At 43.1% G+C, this 18,505-nt stretch overlaps 1 protein-coding gene across 1 annotated transcript in view; it reads left to right on the forward strand.

Annotated features, from left to right (window-relative positions):
- Window positions 1-5,796: 5,796 nt before the first annotated feature.
- Window positions 5,797-18,505, forward strand: part of RCBTB2 (RCC1 and BTB domain containing protein 2) — a 29,955-nt gene continuing 17,246 nt past the window's right edge. The window contains 3 exon segments of the mRNA XM_038761952.1: window positions 5,797-5,879; window positions 11,132-11,183; window positions 11,185-11,269. Coding sequence (XP_038617880.1) covers window positions 5,869-5,879; window positions 11,132-11,183; window positions 11,185-11,269 — 148 coding nt within the window. The 5' untranslated portion in view covers window positions 5,797-5,868.

Consider the following 18,505-nt stretch of genomic DNA (forward strand, 5'->3'; position numbering starts at 1 on the left):
ATTTTTCAATTATCTCATCCAAAAGAAAGTCAGTGGCCCACAGTAGGCTATTTATTTTGTATATATGATTTGCTTATGGGTGCATGAGTGTTGTGTTCACCTGTTGACCAGTGGTCATTTCCCTGGGTTTCCTAATAACATACCAGCAAACCAAACAATTTTTCTACACTTTATTCTCTGATGATATGTGGGTGTATTTAAAGAGCTAATTATTATAATTTTGGTATTGTTAAGCACTTATGACATGCCAAGCACTGTACCAGGCCCTAGGGTAGGTACAAGATAATCAGGTCAGACAAAGTCCCTGAGCCACATGGGGCGCCAGCAGTCTCAGTAGGAGGGAAAACAGGCATTTAATTCCCATTTTACAGATGACGAAAATGAGGCACAGAGAAATTAAGTGACATGCCCAAAGTCACACAGGGGACAAGGGGCAGAGTCCGGATTAGAACCCAGGTCCTCTGACTCGCAGGCCTGGGCTCCTTCCACCTGCCAGTGTGGGTCAGGGGACATGTTCCCTGCCCACAGTGAATTTACAAATGGCCCATACTTACAAATGCTACATCTGTCCTCCAAACCACCAAGACATCTGAATGTTGGGCTCCTGAAAGTCAAAGATACCTGCTTGGAGCACCACAACCGCCTTATTGGGACAGGGAATCCTGCCTGCAAGCTCTAATGATGAGAATAAAATACAGCAGATTACCCAAACAGTGGCTATATGGATAGTGGAAGTGGGGCATTCAAAATCACAAGGGATAGAGGAAATGCAATAAAGTGTAACTTCAGACAGCAGGACAACACAGATATTAACTTGGCAGGGCACAGTCAGTATTGTTTTGAGCTGAAATTTTGAGATCATCATGCAACTGAGAGGCACCAGTTAAAATAATGCTAGGGGTTTGAGAAAATGACATTGCTAACAACAGGGGACAACTTTTGTGACTCCTTAGGGTGACCAGAGGCTTCCAATCAGGCATGGGTCTTTTCAGCCCCACTCACACTCTAGGTTATATTTCACAATCGGTGGCATCATCTTTGAATTCAATAGACAAATTCAAGAGTAACTTATTCACCCGGGTTACTGTACCATGATTTGCTAGAGTAGATAACAAATGACTATCAAGTAGTCTAATGCAGGAGACACATAGTGGATCTGAGAAAAGGAAAGTAATCAAGAGGTATAGAGAAGAAGAATTGTTAGTGAGAAAGGAGAATTACATGAAAACAACGGCAATTGAAAATTTTCAGAGGTAGCAACCTTCACTCATTTTTGAGGTATTAATACAATGATCAGGCCTGATCTTACCCTGGCTAAAATTAATTATTTAATTAATTAACGTTCTTTGCTTTCCTTTATTTGTTCCTGCAACTTTCTCTGATGCCAGTGAGATAATTTCACACAGTGAAGCCCTTAGTTTTAGTGACAGGGTATTAAGTGATGCATGTGAATGGATTGAGTTCCTTCTTTAACTTGAGCGACCTCCCTGAGTTACTGGTGAAGAGGCTGGTGTTTTTTCTCTATATTAAGATGGGTGTGCCCTTCTAGGCCAGATAGATGTGTTAATATTAGAAGTGAAGACAAGCAAAGAAATTACCCCGACAAATACCTACAGGAAATGCTTATCAGGTTCTGACATTATCTATCAGGAAATGTTTTTACAGAATTAAAAACATTTCCTGACAGTTTCATTGTCAAGGAAATCACGCTACATTAGAAAACAATCATGTAACTGGGTCTTTATGAAATGGTAAACATTACACTAGAATTCCCCATGTAATTAATGCTGCATTTTTCATAGCAACATGACTCTGTCATGTCCATCTGGGAGCCCAAGTCAGTCGGCTATTGGGGCATAATTTAAATATCCATTTAAATTTACTTCAGAAAAGTAAGGTAAAATTTTTAACTCATTTAATCAATCAGTGGCATTTTTTTGAGTGCTTATTATGTGCAATCAATCAATGGCATTTACCAAGCGCTTACTATGTGCAGAGCACTATACCTGGAGAAGCAGCGTGGCTTTGGGGTCAGAAAGATCCCGGGCTTTGGAGTCAGAGGTCATGGGTTAAAATCCCGGCTCTGCCAACTGTCAGCTGTGTGACTTTGGGCAAATCACTTAACTTCTCTGTGCCTCAGTTACCTCATCTGTAAAATGGGGATTAAAACTGTGAGCCCCCACCCAGGGCAACCTGATCACCTTGTAACCTCCCCAGCGCTTAGAACAGTGCTCTGCACATTCTAAGCACTTAACAAATACCATTATTATTATTATTATTATTATTATTATTATTATACTAAGTGATTGGGAGAGTTCCGTGCAGTAGAGATGGTGAACGTGATCCCTGCCCAAAAGGAGATGACAGTCTAGAGGTTTCTTATTTTTGTGTGTGCGCGTGTGTGAGGATTATATTGTTTCTTGTTTATCTGATTTTGGGCCCTCTTCTCCTCAGGGAGTGCAAAAAAAAAAAACCTCAAATCAGTTACATTTTTTTTGCTAGTGGCTTGATAAAGGTTTGTGGAAGAGGTGAAACCAGTGAAATGAAAGTCTTGGATTATCTGTGAATTTCTTTTATCTAGGCTATCCATGACCAGGGATTTTTTGTTTGTTTTTGTTTCTTTTTTTAGTGGTATTAAGCACTTATAATTTGCCAGGCAATGTACTAAGTGCTGGGGAAGGTCCAAGCTAATCAGGTTGGATGCAGTCCATGTCCCAAATGGGGCTCACAGTGGGCTCCACTGCAGCTTTCTTGAGAAACCAACAGACATTGTTTCCCACTTCTCTACAGTACTTTTCCTAACACCCCCCTCCCTAAAAAGGGGGAAAGTTGCCACAACCATGTAAAAATGTTGCCTCTATTCGCTGAAGGGATCCCACCAGAACTATGAGGTCTATTTAGTGACACTTGTTCCTGGGATATGAACCAAAAACGAACTGAGGTGTCAACTACATCTACCTAACGAATCAGGTCACATATTCACAGCTAGAAGTTTGGGCTAATCTTTATCAGTCAGTGGTAAATAAAAGTTGATTCCTGCATCGTTGACAGAATAGGACTTTTGGGTTGAGAGAAAAATGTATTCTTAGGATAAAGATGTAATATTTTGGAATACTACTGAATTGAATATGGTGAGGACAAAAGTCATGATTTTTATTTAGGCATGCTTAGGCCAAATGAGGGAAGTGAGCTAGCAGTCAGGTTTAGAATCTAATTAGCATTAAAGTGTGTGTGTGTGTGTATGTGTGTGGTGAATTTTGATATGTCTCTGAGGGACATTGGTATTAGTGCCACTAATATCAGTGGCACTAATACTGATACTGCACAGTATGTTTGTGCAACGTACACTCTATTTGGATTCGGGAGCCTGCCCAACCTTTCCTTATAAAAATAAACACGTACACAGTGTCGTCTTCTTGGGGACTCTTTTTCTCCCAGCACAAATAGAAAAGCTCTACCTATGTCACTGTAGTAGTATTTTGTATAAAACGTGCTCTAGTTGTCTAGGCAGGAGAGTATTCATATTTATAACAAAAATACCAACAGTTGTCTCTGTAAGAGGCCTTTCTATGGAAACCTTCACCGAGACTATTCAGAATAGTGCCCTTTATAACCAAATGATTAAAAAAAACCCCAAAAAACAGGGCCAAAAAGACTACCATCCTGGGGACCGAATTTCACTTCTCACTAAGTTCGTTCATTCTCTCAGTTGTATTGACTGCTTACTGTTTCAAAGCACCGTACTAAGCGCTTGGGAGAGCATCGACAGACCCATTCCCTGCCTACTAGGAGCTTAGGTGTGGGTGACCTTGGACAATTGATTCAACCTCCTGGGCGCAATCTCTGCGCCCCTAAAAAAGACGAGTGAAGGCCCAGGCCTACCTCCCTGGGCTGTTGGGTTTTATTGTACACATTTTATTGTACACCTGTATATATGTATATGTTTGTACATATTTATTACTCTATTTATTTTACTTGTACATATCTATTCTATTTATTTTATTTTATTCTATTATTTTATTTTATTTTGTTAGTATGTTTGGTTTTATTCTCTGTCTCCCCCTTTTAGACCGTGAGCCCACTGTTGGATAGGGACTGTCTCTGTATGTTGCCAACTTGTACTTCCCAAGCGCTTAGTACAGTGCTCTGCACACAGTAAGTGCTCAATAAATACGATTGATGATGATGATATTTATTACTCTATTTATTTATTTTACTTGTACATATCTATTCTATTCATTTTATTTTGTTAGTATGTTTGGTTTTGTTCTCTGTCTCCCCCTTTTCGACTGTGAGCCCACTGTTGGGTAGGGACTGGCTCTATATGTTGCCATCTTGTACTTTCCAAGCGCTGAGTACAGTGCTCTAAACACAGTAAGCGCTCAATAAATACGATTGATGAGTGATTGATTGGTGGGGGTTATCACGTGTATCACGTGTATTTAACGTGTAATTATAAAAGGCCTTACAAAAGCCTAATAAGTGCGGGAACCGCAGGCTAATGGGGAAACAAGAGGGATCTAATATAAAAAGGGATCTAATATAAAAAAAATGGGCCTCCCTTTTAGGGAAAGAGGGCAGTGCCGATATCGTTGGACCTGGGGAGATCCTGAGTCAGCTGGGATCCCCAGGACCGGCAGCCTGATGTATGTATATATGTATGTATATATATATATATAGGGTAGGGACTGTCTCTATATGTTGCCAATTTGTACTTCCCAAGCGCTTAGTATAGTGCTCTGCATATAGTAAGCGCTCAATAAATACGATTGATGATGATGATGATATATATATATGTGTGTGTGTTTGTGTGTGTGTCCCCGTCCGTCTCTTCCGGATGGCGACCGGGGGGCGCGACAGAGGGGGAGGCGGCAGGGTTGGCCATCTTTGCAGGAGGAGGAAGGAAAGGAGGGAGGGGGGAAAGGAGGGAGGGAGGACGGGAGGGAGGACGGGAGGGCGGGGCTGGCCCCGGGAGCGCGCAGCAGGAACCGGGCCCGGAGGAGGAGGAGGAGGAGGAGCAGCCGCAGCTGTGGCCCGTGGGCAAGGTAATTGGAGGGGGGGGCGGCGGCAGGCGTCTCCCCTCTCTCTCTCTCTCGTTGGGGCGGGCCCTACCTAAGCTGGGCGCGGCCCCCCTCACTCCTTCTGCCCCGCCTCGGCTCCCCCACTCAGCGCCCTCCTTAACAACAGTGATGGCATTTTATGAAGCGCTTACTATGTGCCAAGCACCGTTCTAAGCGCTGGGGAGGTCACAAGGTGATCAGGTGGACCCCCGGGGGGGGGTCCCAGTCTAAATCCCCATTTTATAGCTGAGGGAACTGAGGCCCGGTAACGTGTCACACAGCCGACAGTTGGCGGAGCCGCGATTTGAACCCATGACCCCTGACTCCAAAGCCCGGGCTCTTTCTACCGAGCCACGCCGCTTCTCCTTGTCCGAGGCCGCCTGCCTGCAAAACACACCGCTTGCATTGGGGTGACTCCCGCCCCTCCTCTGAGGAAACCTTTTAGGGACCCTCCCCCCTCTCCGGCCGCCGGATCACCGCCCCCCCCATTCATTCAATGGTATTTATTGGGCGCTTCCTGCGCGCAGAGCACTGTACTAAGCGCTTGGGAAGTACAGGTCGGCAACATAGACGGTTCCTACCCAACAACGGGCTCCCAGGCTAGAAGCGGTTTGACAATAACCGTCGTTACCAGCGCCCGTCCGGGCCTCACCCCGTCGGTCGTGATTAAGGAAAGTTTTAAGGAAGCTGAGTTAGGCGAGGTTACCTTTTTCCACCCCTGACAAGGGTCGATTACCAATTCGGCCCGTCCTAAATCTGGCAAACGGCAAATCGTTTTGTTCCCTTCAGTGATAGGTTAGAGCCGCCGATGCTCGCGAGGTATATGATAGTGTAATTTCTGATGCAAAGTTACCTTTCTGGGGAAAAAAATGGGAAAATGTAAGAAACAAAATAACTTACCCTTAGGTTTCGCTTAATACTCTCATTTAGTATTGGTAATACTAAAATCAGATGGCTTTCGTAGAAACAGGTTGCCGTCCTAGAGAAAGTCATTAGTCTCCCCCTCGTCCCCCTGTCCACCTCCCCATCTTACCTCCTTCCCTTCCCCACAGCACCTGTATATATGTATATATGTTTGTACATATTTAGTACTCTATTTGTTTTACTTGTACATATCTATTCTATTTATTTTATTTTGTTAGTATGTTTGGTTTTGTTCTCTGTCTCCCCCTTTTAGACTGTGAGCCCACTGTTGGGTAGGGACTGTCTCTATATGTTGCCAACTTGTACTTCCCAAGCGCTTAGTATAGTGCTCTGCACACAGTAAGTGCTCAATAAATACGATTGATGATGATGATGATGATGATGATTAGATTCCCACCTTCAGATGCCTTTAACCCTGGTAGGTTGGATCAGAGAGGAGAACAATTGTCTAGGTCACATCTGTGAGGAAAAATAGGGTAGTAATAGTATTTATTAAACCCCAAGCTCTTTGTGGAGCACTGAACCTGATGTGGGCCTAAGTTCTCTCAAAGTCCCCGGGAAAGTTTGGATCGCTACTACTGAATATTTCACTCTTAACTCGGCTTTAGGATGGGATATCTATAACAGTTGGCTGGAACCATGTTGTTATGAACGTAAGGCAATATAATCTAGAGGAAGTGGCCAGGTTTACCTGGGTTAGGGAAATGGGGGCGGGAGCAACAACTCATCCACCTCCCAGCCCCATGGGGTGTTGCTGAAACGGGATCCAAAGATTAGGATAATTTGCTGCCTAACTTCTCTTGGAGACTTGTATTTTAATATGCAGTTGGATTTTTTTTTCATTTGCAACTGATTTGGTTTTAGGTAGGTTTAAAGATGGTTTTAGGTTTGAGAAGTGGTTTTGGCTTAACGGATAGAGCATGGGCCCAGGTGTCAGAAGGACCTGCGTTCTAATGTCGACTCTGCCCCTTGTCTGCTGTGTGACCCTGGGCAAGTCAGTTCACTTCTCTGGGCCTCAGAGACCTCATTTGTAAAATAGAGATCGAGACTGCAAGCCCAGTATGGGATCGGGACTGGACCCAACCCGATTAGCTTGTATCTACTCCGTGGTTAGTACAGTGCCAGACAATTAGTAAGTGCCTAACAAATACCATAAAAAAGGTGGATAAGAAAACGAATATATCTGTATGCTAATCTAGTGGGTTTACATTTTTGATCGTACTTAGTATTAAAAGTTGTCACTGCTGATATCTTAAAGGGAGATATTAATTCATTCAAGATGATCTTTGGGTCAGACTTGCCACAGATTGGCAAAGAGGACTGGCCAGAGCTAAAAGAGAAATGTGTCCTTCAAAGTAACAGGCTGTGGCACCCCAGGCGTGGGTGGGGAGGAGATGGTAGAAGGAAAAGATGGAAGAGAGTGAGCCCCTTTACCTCTGCCTTCTCCTCTCCCTTTTCCCACTGGTAGCAACAGTAGTTGTTATAAAGCAGCCACTTGGCACAAATGACATCATTACATGGCGCCAGGCACAGCGTGATGGAATGATATTGCATAGAGAGAGAGAGCCCATATAGTATATGACTGGCTCATTGCTCCCCAACTGGTCAAAGATTTCATTTTGTTTGGCTCTGCCATACAAAAAGGTTGCCGAAACTAAGTAGGTTGCTTGAATTAGTTGAGCCAATCTCGTTTACATATTGGGTTCTGCCCCTGCACTTCCTCCATCACAGGGATGTTATTGTCAAAGTGCATATAAAGGGAGCTCTGTGTGTGTGTGTGTGTGTGTGTGTGTGTGAGAGAGAGAGAGAGAAAGAAGGTGACTTTAAAGGACATGAGAGTTCTTGTGGTATTTGGTGCATCTGGATATAAATTCATTTGAAAAGCAACACGCTGAAGTAATGTGAATGCCACCATTCAAATGAAATTGGATTTAAATCCTTTTACCACACTTTATTTTCATTGTCAATGTTGACAGTCTGGGTTCCTATAGCAACCTCAACCCAACTTTCTGGGTTAGAGGCATCTTTGTATGTCTCTGGCTAATATGACGTACTATTTAGCAAATGTGTTCTTTTATTCTACAGATGATGGATTTTGTGGGGGTTGGTCTGCCGTGAGCCTTATGAATTGCTTAATCGACAGAGCAGCATAGTTGATTGCTTTTTTGATAAGCGATGCTCATCATGCCTGTACATCAGCAGAAACCTTTATGATTGTTGTTCCCAGGTGTGGTTAACAAGTTTACAAAGAAAGCAGTGAAATTAAAATACATGAAAAGAGAATGGTTGTGAGGGGTGTAATGGGTATCAGGTGCAGCCCAGTATGAGGTTTAGGAAGACAGCCAGCAGATAGAGTGGCTCTGGATTATCCTTGTTTGATGACTCCTTAAGTCAAATGGCTCCTGGGTAGAACTTGAGCCAGTAGTTTTTGGGTCCCTAATTAGGAGCCTCTAGAAGGAATCTCTCAGATTCTTCTCTCCCACCACTAACAGGAACTAGTACTTGAAAAATGCACTTAAGCGGTCATTTTAATGTGTGCTTGGAGTGTTACAAATATCAGTTTTAGTATTTATTTCTGGGAGCCTGAGCCATAAGAATGGCACTGACCATCTTGCTAATGTACTCAGTTCTGCCAGAATCAATCAATCAATCAATCGTATTTATTGAGCACTTACTGTGTGCAGAGCACTGTACTAAGCTCTTGGGAAGTACAAGTTGGCAACATATAGAGACAGTCCCTACCCAACAGTGGGCTCACAGTCATCTCTCCTCTCCTCTGCATTGCCTATGCAACTGAATCTTCATCCGTGGTATTTTTTAATGATATCTGTTAAGCACTTTTACTGCCTGTCAAACACTCTTCTCAGTGCTGAGGTGAATTAGGTCAGGCACAGTCCCTGTCCCACACGGGGCTCACAATCTAAGTAGGAGGGAGAACGGGTATCCCCATTTCACAGTGGAGGAAACCAAGGCACAGAGAACTTAAGTGACTTGCTCAAGGTCAAACAGGAAGCAGTTGGCAGAGTCGGGATCAGAAACCAGGTCCTTCCGACTCATAGGCCTGGGCTTTCTCCACTTGGCCTCACTATTTCTCACTAGGCCACACTGCTTCATTGAATGCGTACTAGGTGCAGAGCACTGTATCCCTTGAACTCTTGATAATCACCCCACCCCCAGCAGCACATATGTACAAATCTTCATTCTTTCCCATTTCCCCACTCTGTAAATTATTTAAATGTATGCCTTCCTCTCTAGACTATAAGCTTCTTATGAGGAAGGAACAGGTCTCCCGGTTCTACCCGATTGTACTCTCCCAAGTACCTAATACAGTGCTTGGCACATAGTAAGCCCTCAGTAAATAACATCGATTGACCGATTGACTGGGAATTCAGGCCCCACAATTCCAAAGACATCAGTGATTGCAGCGTATAAAACACACGTTCCATGAAAAAGTAGCAATGCCCCCAAGATACTTCTTTTCCCGTCTTTGCGTACCTACAGGGCCAAATTGTTTGTTGTTAGGCTTGATTTTTAAATGACCTTTGGTTTTCCTGCAGTGAAATCATTTAGGTTTGAACTGTCTTCATCGTGTGTCCATGCATATGTGCTTTTCAATATGTCCTTGCTCTGATGGTATATGTTTTTCAGCCTCATTAACTGTGATCGGGAAGACAATCACAAGGACATAGGAGGACTGAGATTAAGGATGGATGGCCCCCAGGCAGAAATGCATTAAAAACATTCAGGTGTAGGAATAGTCCAAGGGCAAAACTCCCAGTCCAGAATTAAATAAAGGAGTTTCTCATAGAAAGTCACTTAAAATATACTTGTTCAGCATCCACATTAGACTTTATGGTCCTATGTGCACATAATATTTATATTAAAATGATCTCATCACCTTTGGTTCTTGGCAACCAGTGTGTCGAGCATAGTAAGGATCTTTAAAATGGTAACTGAAGGAAATCTGGAGGGATCTTTCTTGCCACGTATTTGGAGACCATGTTTATGTTTGGTTAGCCCCATGTGGGTCAGGGACCGTGTCTGATGTCATTACATTTTCTCAACCCCAGCACTTAAGTAGAATAAAATATGCCCTCTGTCCTGCCTGGAACTTCCCCTCCCTCCCTCCCTCCATACCTATTCAACAGACCAGCACTTCCCTATCTACAAAGTCTTACTAAAGTCACATTCCTCCAGCAAAGCCTCTTCTGAATAAGCTCTCATTACCTTCACCTCCCCCGCCACTGCCCTCCCCCCAACACACACTCTGTTTTCCCTCCCTACTGCCTCACCCACTTAGTGCCACCACTTCAGCACTTAAGTACTTCCCCTCTCCCTTCCTGCCCCCAAAGAATTTATGTACATGCCTTTATGTTTGGTCGCCTTCCTTACCTGTTATTATTTTAATGTCTCTCTCTCCCGACTAGACAGTAAGATTCTAGAGGGAGGGATCGTGCCTACCAACTATATTGTAATCTACCAAGCATTTACTACAGTGCTCTGCACAAAGTGCTTAATAAATATCACTGATTGATTGGTCTCTCTTTCCGTATAGCATGTCAATCGGGGGGTGGGGGGGAATGAAGAATTCTGTTTTCACTCTTCCCCTGCCCATGTTATCTGTGTTTGTGTTTGATTGTCAGCACCTTGTAAAACTAATTGAAGATTGATTAATACCTGAATTGTGGTGCAGTCCAAGGTGCCAGCTCCTGGAGGCCAGGTGGAGCTCCAACTCTCCACAGGTGTTCCAGCCCTTGAATTACTACCAGTCACAGGTCCACATATGTTACCCTTTGCACCATATTTTTTCCCGATTTGGGCAGTAAAGTCTTTCCGTTTGATCTAGTGGTGCAAAAGGTTAAAGTAGGGATAGGTTTGGCCACCAGCACAAGCTGGAGAATGCTCATAGTGAATGGCTCCTAATTATTGGGAGCGATGAGTTGCCTGTTACTTCATTGTCTGAATACTGGTGCCCTGGCTAAGTTTCAAATGTGCAGTTTTGTGTCACCTTAAGGTTATTCAGAGTGCTCCTTTATATAAGAAGATAATTTATTTTGGCCTATGGTATGAAGTATGATTAAAAGCGGACGGTTCGCAAGGCCTCAGTCCATTTATTGATTTACTGTTCTGTTTCTCTTTTTATTCAGGGATGGCCTTTGTACTGTTGGGAAATCGAAGCAGAGAAGTTTAGTGCCTTCTTCCAAGGTTACCTGGGAATCAGATGAAGAAGCCCTGGCAGAATTCAAGTATTAAATCCGTGTCCTTCTACTCACTAAACTGTACAGGTGAGCTGTGGCTGTCATGGGAACCACCTCATTGAAGGTTTCCCTCTTTGTATATTCAAAATTTAGGAGGTAGTTCCAAAAACTAGACCCACCCAGCTGGGAAACCACCATTTATTGTCAGATACAATGACAAAGGTGAACTCTTTTTTCAGCAGAGAAGAATTCAATTTTTTTCTAAGGATGGAATGACATAGAGATTCTGATACATTGGTTTGATTGTGCAAAGAAAGACAGATGAGATTGTATAACCACTTCATTATTTCAAATGTTTGAAACCTTTCTAATAAGACCATGAACATTGTAGGCATTTTCTAGCTGGACCCTTTCTAATGTTCCCTGTAAGGCATGGTCAAGTTATTTTTGAAAGCAGATGCTGAAAGAGGTAAAAGAAATGCTGTGGCTGGATGCAGAAGTTTGCCTTTTCAATTACTCATTCTCATTCATTCCTTCCTTTATTTTGCTTTCCAACTTACAAAAGCGTGCATTTTTCTTTGAGCCTAAGACCTGGCGTGCCTGCCCTCCTGATTTGGAACTTTCCAGACTTCAGGAAAGGTTAACCAAGGCTGGGAACATATTTTTCTTGCTTGATGTATAAACAATTCTGAAATGGAATTTACTAAATCTTCCTTCCAGTTTACTCACTAAACTAAGAGCTCTCCTTCATCCCGAAGAGTAACTTTTCCAGACACAAGTAGCTGTAGATGAGATCGATCAATCAGTGGTATTTATTGAGCACTTACTAGGGGCCGAGCATGATGACATAATTTAAATGAGGAGGCTCTTTAGAAGCAAAGCAGAAATTCCAGAACAGCTGCAGTCCAAAGCTCAAGTTTTTAGTGGCTGTGAAATGACAGTGCTTTGCCAATATCTTGAGCCTAACTTTTAACTCCTTTCTCTTCCTTTTCACCAAAGTCCTGCTTAAGTTTGAGAATGCTTCATTTTTAGTCTGCACAGTCTCATCAACCATGCTGCTTTACAGGTGGGACCCTGGCTTTAATCACACACTTTAACCACCTCTTCAGAAGTTGCAGAGGGCAGGCTGTGTGCTTCCTGGAGTTGATATTAGCATGGGAGCCCTGGAAATTTATTCTCTGTTCTGCATAAGGCCTGAAAATTTGTTCTCTATTCTGCAAAGGGCCTGAAAATTTATCAGCTTGCACCAGGGCAGCCGTACATATCACTAAAAGCCTGTATTGGCATCACAGAGCTAATTTTGACACACATTTCCGTTACTAAAGCAAGGAAGTAGAAAATTGAATCAAGAAGGTCAGCATATCCAGTTTGAGTGTGGCAGCAACATTGTATTGAGCTCCAGACCAAACTAACAGTCTTGAAAGCTGTAGTGCTGTTCCACTTTACATCTGTCACACCTAGACACCCCACAGACACCAAAGCTGTCCCTAGACTATAATAATAATAATAATGACGGCATTTATTAAGTGCTTACTATGTGCAAAGCACTGTTCTAAGCGCTGGGGAGGTTACAAGGTGATCAGGCTGTCCCACAGGGGGCTCACAGTCTTATTCCTCATTTTACAGATGAGGGAACTGAGGCACAGAGAAGTTAAGTGACTTGCCCAAAGTCACACAGCTGACAATTGTTGGAGCCGGGGTTTGAACCCATGGCCCCTGACTCCAAAGCCCGTGCTCTTTCCACTGAGCCATGCTGCTTATTGCGGGCAGGGAATGTGTCTGTTTATTGTTATATTGTACTCTCCCAAGCGCTTAGTACAGTGCACATAGTAAGCTCTCAATAAATGATAAGAATGATAATAATGATATTTGTTAAGTGCTTACTATGTGCCATGCACTGTTCTAAGCACTGGGGGGGATACAAGGTTATCAGGTTGCCCCAGGTGGGGTTTACAGTCTTAATCCCAATTTTCCAGATGAGGTAACTGAGACACAGAAAAGTTAAGTGACTTGCCCGAAGTCACATAGTTGAAAAGTGTCAGAGTCGGGATTAGAACCCACGACCTTTGACTCCCAAACCCGTGCTCTTTCCACTAAGCCATGTTGCTTCTCTCTACTACGATTGATTGGCTGACTGACTTCTCAAGTAGTACAAAACTGTATTCAACATTGAATTGCACAAGAAGCGGTTTGGCCTAGTATAAAGAGCAAGGGCCCTGGGAATCAGGGGACCTGGGTTCTAGTTCCAGCTCTTCCCCTTCCCCTGCTGGGTGACCTGGGTGGGGTAAGTCATTTAGCGTCACAGGGCCTCAGTTTCCTCATCTGTAAAATCAATCAGTGAATGGTATTTGTTGAGCGCTTACTATGTGCAGAACACTGTACTAAGTGCTTCGGAGAGCACAATACAACAGAACTAGCAGACTCTTTCCCGGCCCATAGTGTACTTACAGTCTAGAGGGGGAGATAGATATTAATATAAATATGCAAGTGAATAATTTTGGAAGGGGGGCTGTAATAATAATAGTAGTAGCAGCAGTAATTATGGCATTCAATACCTGTTCTCCTCCGTCTTAGACTGAGCCCCATGTGCGACAGGAACTATGCCCGACCTGATTATCTTGTATCCATACCCACTCTTAGTTCAGTGCTTTCCATATAGTAAGCAATGAACAATTCATGTAATTATTGTTATTATTATTATAAAGAGATGGTAACAAACAATGTACTCCTAAAATGAAGTTTTTGTGTGACTTCAGTATTATCTAGCCTAAGAGGGCTCCAAGCAGAAAAGCAGTAATTTTTTCTTCTGATGTGTTTGCAGTGATCGTCTACAGAATAAGCCATTTAGAAGCCAAATGTTGAGGAAAACTCACCTAGGCAAATACCTACACAAATGCTGATTGTCTTTGCTTCCCCCACGTTCCGGTCCAAACCTGGGAAGTGGATTTTGACCACCTGGACTTAAGGATCTACTTTGGTTCTTGACTAACCCCAACTAGTCCAGAGGGTCAGTCGGGGAGGAGAGGTCAAGAAAGTTCTGGGGCCGTCCCGAACTTTGGGGTCAACCTGGGCTCAAATCCTTAGTTCAGTTTAAAAGCTGACTCATGAGTCTCAGAGCCATTGGAGATGATTCGAGTTGGCCCAGATCTTCCAGGATGAGGACAATCACAGACTCCAAGGTAATGGGAAAGGGAGCATTCTTCCCGGTGTTGAACGTAACAGGATAGGGTTTAGCATCCTCTGAGCATTGGGTAAACTCATGTATGTACAGTTAATTGATCTAATGCTGAAAGTTCGCCCCACAATCAGAACCAGGGTTCAATTCAGGCTTGTTTGTGAAAATTTCTGTTGAATTCTGTGTTATCTTTACCTTTTAAAAATAATAATAATAATAATAATGATGGTACTTGTTAAGCTCTTACTATGTGCCATGTACTGTTCTAAGCACTAGAATAGATACAACTTAATCAGGTTGGACACCGTCCCTGTCCCATATCGGGGGCTCACAGTCCAAGTAGGTGACTCTTTGGCTCAATTCCGTGTTCTACTGTAGAGGTTGCAAGAGAATGACTGGCAGTAATAGAACTTACTCTCATGAATAAACCAGATGGCAGAGTCTTGTGGACACAACCTTCCTCAGTAGAAAGTACACTTTTTTTTTGTTCTCCCAGTCAGCTGATTTTGAACTTGGAAAAGCCATTTGATAATCTCCCCATCAGTAAAAATGAATAAATAATAATGTGTGTCAGATAATGGTCACATTGGTATCAAGCAGTCCTTGCATTTGTAAGACTGTGAAAACACCAAGTGTTTTCTTTTTCTCCTGGCATGTAGTTTACCAAATAAATTTACTGAGTTGACAAAGGCTAATATTTTTGGAGCCCTTTCTCTATGAAGAGTTCAGGGGGCTGAACGAAAAACCTTCAAACACAACAGACCAGAAGGAGGAAGGATAGAGGTGGGACAAGGGATTTTTTTTTTTAATTCAGAAGGGTAATAAATGGCCCTCTGAGAACTTGTCTCACTTTGTCCTGCAAGGAGAATGCCTGCAGGGATCTCAGGAAATGGGAGGGAGCCTGCTGACTCAGAGCCTCTCCCCTGGATGTCAGTTCTGGCTTCCCGAGTTTTTACCAACTCTCCGCAGGGCCTCTCCAGGCATTCAGAAGGGTTAGGGGAAGGCTTGGTGATTTTTACTGGGGGCTGAACATACTCCGGCCTTGCTTCCACAGGCAGAAATATGTGTTCCGTCCTCTCTAAGGAAACACAAGAGTTTCCTTTTATTCTTGTCATTGTGTGGTGTTTGGGGTTTGTGTTTGTGTTTTTTTGTTTCGTAAGACCTTCCCAGGGAGAGGCAATAGTTGAGCAGAGGTAGAGATATATTAGACTTTTAATCAATCAATCAATCAATCGTATTTATTGAGCGCTTACTATGTGCAGAGCACTGTACTAAGCGCTTGGGAAGTACAAATTGGCAACACATAGAGACAGTCCCTACCCAACAGTGGGCTCACAGTCTAAAAGGGGGAGACAGAGAACAGAACCAAACATACCAACAAAATAAAATAAATAGGATAGAAATGTACAAGTAAAATAAATAAATAAGACTTTTAGACTGTGAGCCCACTGTTGGGTAGGGACTGTCTCTATATGTTGCCAATTTGTACTTCCCAAGCGCTTAGTACAGCGCTCTGCACATAGTAAGCGCTCAATAAATACGATTGATGATGATGATGATATATTAGTATTATCCCAATCTGCCTATTTGGCCTGGGCTTCTTAAGGTAAGAGCAGGTGACATTTTGGGGAAGGGTAGGTAGGGTATCTAAGCAGCGACTCGTTTTAGAAGTTAGAAAAAAAGTAAGTTTACCCATCTCAACTTTGATGACCTACATTAATTTCAGATATGGGGTAATCTTAAAGAAAATGAAAAGGAGTCTAGTCCAGTTCAGGGGAGAAGATTTTTACGGATGATAATAGGGGAATGGAGGAAAAGAAGAAATTCAATTTGATTTACTTGGTTATAAATCCCTTTTAAAATAACAACAGCAAAAATTTTCCTTAGATTGCCTTCTGACAAAAATCTACCCACTCAAAGATTTGAAGAATTTCCAAAAAAAGGAACAAATAAATTCTGAAGCCTAGTCTTTCACCAAGTATTATTTTCTATAAAATCCTTCAGATGATCAAAACCACCAGGAAGGTGCTAGCAAATGAGTTTCATTGCTTGCTAAACTGCAAAAATAGGTGATTTCCATGCACTGCCATGACTGCAGACAGGCCAGAGAATATGATATTAAATCTTATATTTTCACAGCCGTGCTCTTCCTTACGTCACTGGAGAGAAAGCGATGTAATGTTTGGGCTCCACTCCTTCCCCTGCATTCCACGGAGGAAGCTGGGAAGTGATTTGTGGCCCCCCCGCAGTGCTTGTGCAGGTATAAATCACTGGCTAGGTTCCTGAGAGCTGTCAGGGGTAAAAACACACTTTTTCTCTTTGAGTTAAACAGATGTGGCTTCTTGATAATAGCTGTTAATTTTACATGTGGAATGAATCGTTAGAACTGTAGAGGATTGCAACCATGACATTTTTCTAGTCGTATTTGGTCAATCAACTGTATTTCTTGAGCACTTGGGACAGTACATTGGAGTTAGTTTATATGATCACTGCCCTCAAGTTTCCATTTACTGGGAAAGACAGGCAGTCAAATAATATACAGATAATGGGAAGGAGAAGCAGGTATTTTATATGTGTAGGTGTACTTTCCTAAGCACTTAATACAACGCTGTGCACACAGTAAGCACTAAAAAAATACCCTCGATTGAGAGCTATTTAAACAGTACGTAAGTTGAGATGGACTGAATCCATATCAACTGTGGATGCTTGCAAATACATAGTTATTGCAGAAATCCCAAAATGGCAGAGAAGAGAAATAAGTTGGGGAAGGCTTCCTGGAGGAGTTGTTATTGGGGAGAGCTATGGTCTGGAAGATTTGAAGTGGGAGAGAGTTCCAGGTTGGGGAAAAGGCTAGAACAAGGTGGTAAAAGATGGGAGAGGTGAGAATGAGGCAAAGTGGGTAGGTAGGTTAGTTCCAGAGGAATGAAGAGGATGAGTTTAGGCTGAGGGGGAGAAGAAGGGGTAGGGGACACTGATCAAGTACCTTAAAGCCAGTGGTGAGGAGTTTCTGCTTGATCCAGAGAGGAATGGGTAACCACTGGAGGTTTTTCAGGCGCGGGAAGTATGCAGAACAGTGTTTTAGAAACCTGATCCGGGAAACAGAGTGAAGTACGCCCTGGAGAGGAGAGATGCCGGAGGCAGAGTGACCAGTGAAGAGGCTGATGTTGTGGACAGATTGGGATATGACTAACCTGGACTCCCTTGCTGACCATTTAGGTGGAGAGGATGGAGGTGGGGGGATCTTGAAGATGTTGTGAAGGAAAAACCAGCAGGATTAAGTGACAGACTTACTTTAGGGAGTGAAAAAGAGGGAGGAGTCAGGGATGCTCCCTTTTTGGTGGTAGGTCCAGATCTCCGTTCATTTAGGAGGTTGGGTACCACCACCACCACCACCACTACTACTACGGCCTTGTCGACCTGTAGTGTAGCACGAAGCCGGGTGTCCTAGTGTCAGTCACTACGTTCCGTAGGGCACGCTGGCTTCCTTAATTCACTTTTCTTGTCAATCAGTAGTATTTATTGAGGATTTACTCTGTGCAGAGCATTTTTTTAAGGGCTCGTGAGAATAGATCACTTGTAATAACGAGCGCAAAATAATCACGTGCAACGTATTTTCTAGAAGCCAAAATAGTTTTCATCCCATCCACCTTCATCTCGTTCCTGTGGAGGTATGGGCATATGTCATCCACTAAGGATCCTCTAGACTTGTCCTCTGCTCAGGTTGATTCGAAAGCTGATGCAGACTGTCGTATAACAAGTCTGAGAGTTGCTGTGGTGTGATTACTTGTTGAGAGAGGAGAACTGAAAAGATAGACTCTTTCCATCCGCCAAGCTAGCTCCATCCGCCAAGTTAGCTCCATCCGCCAAGCTAGCTCTCTTCCTCCCTTCAAGGCCCTACTGAGAGCTCACCTCCTCCAGGAGGCCTTCCCAGACTGAGCCCCATCCTTTCTCTCCCCCCCGTCCCCCTCTCCATCCCCCCATCTTACCTCCTTCTCTTCCCCACAACACCTGTATATATGTATATATGTTTGTACATATTCATTACTCTATTTATTTAACTTGTACATATCTATTCTATTTATTTTATTTTGTTAGTATGTTTCGTTTTGTTCTCTGTCTCCCCCTTTTAGACTGTGAGCCCACTGTTG

Source organism: Tachyglossus aculeatus, chromosome 20 (genome assembly GCF_015852505.1).
Source record: "Tachyglossus aculeatus isolate mTacAcu1 chromosome 20, mTacAcu1.pri, whole genome shotgun sequence".
NCBI classification, from domain to species: Eukaryota; Metazoa; Chordata; class Mammalia; order Monotremata; family Tachyglossidae; genus Tachyglossus; species Tachyglossus aculeatus.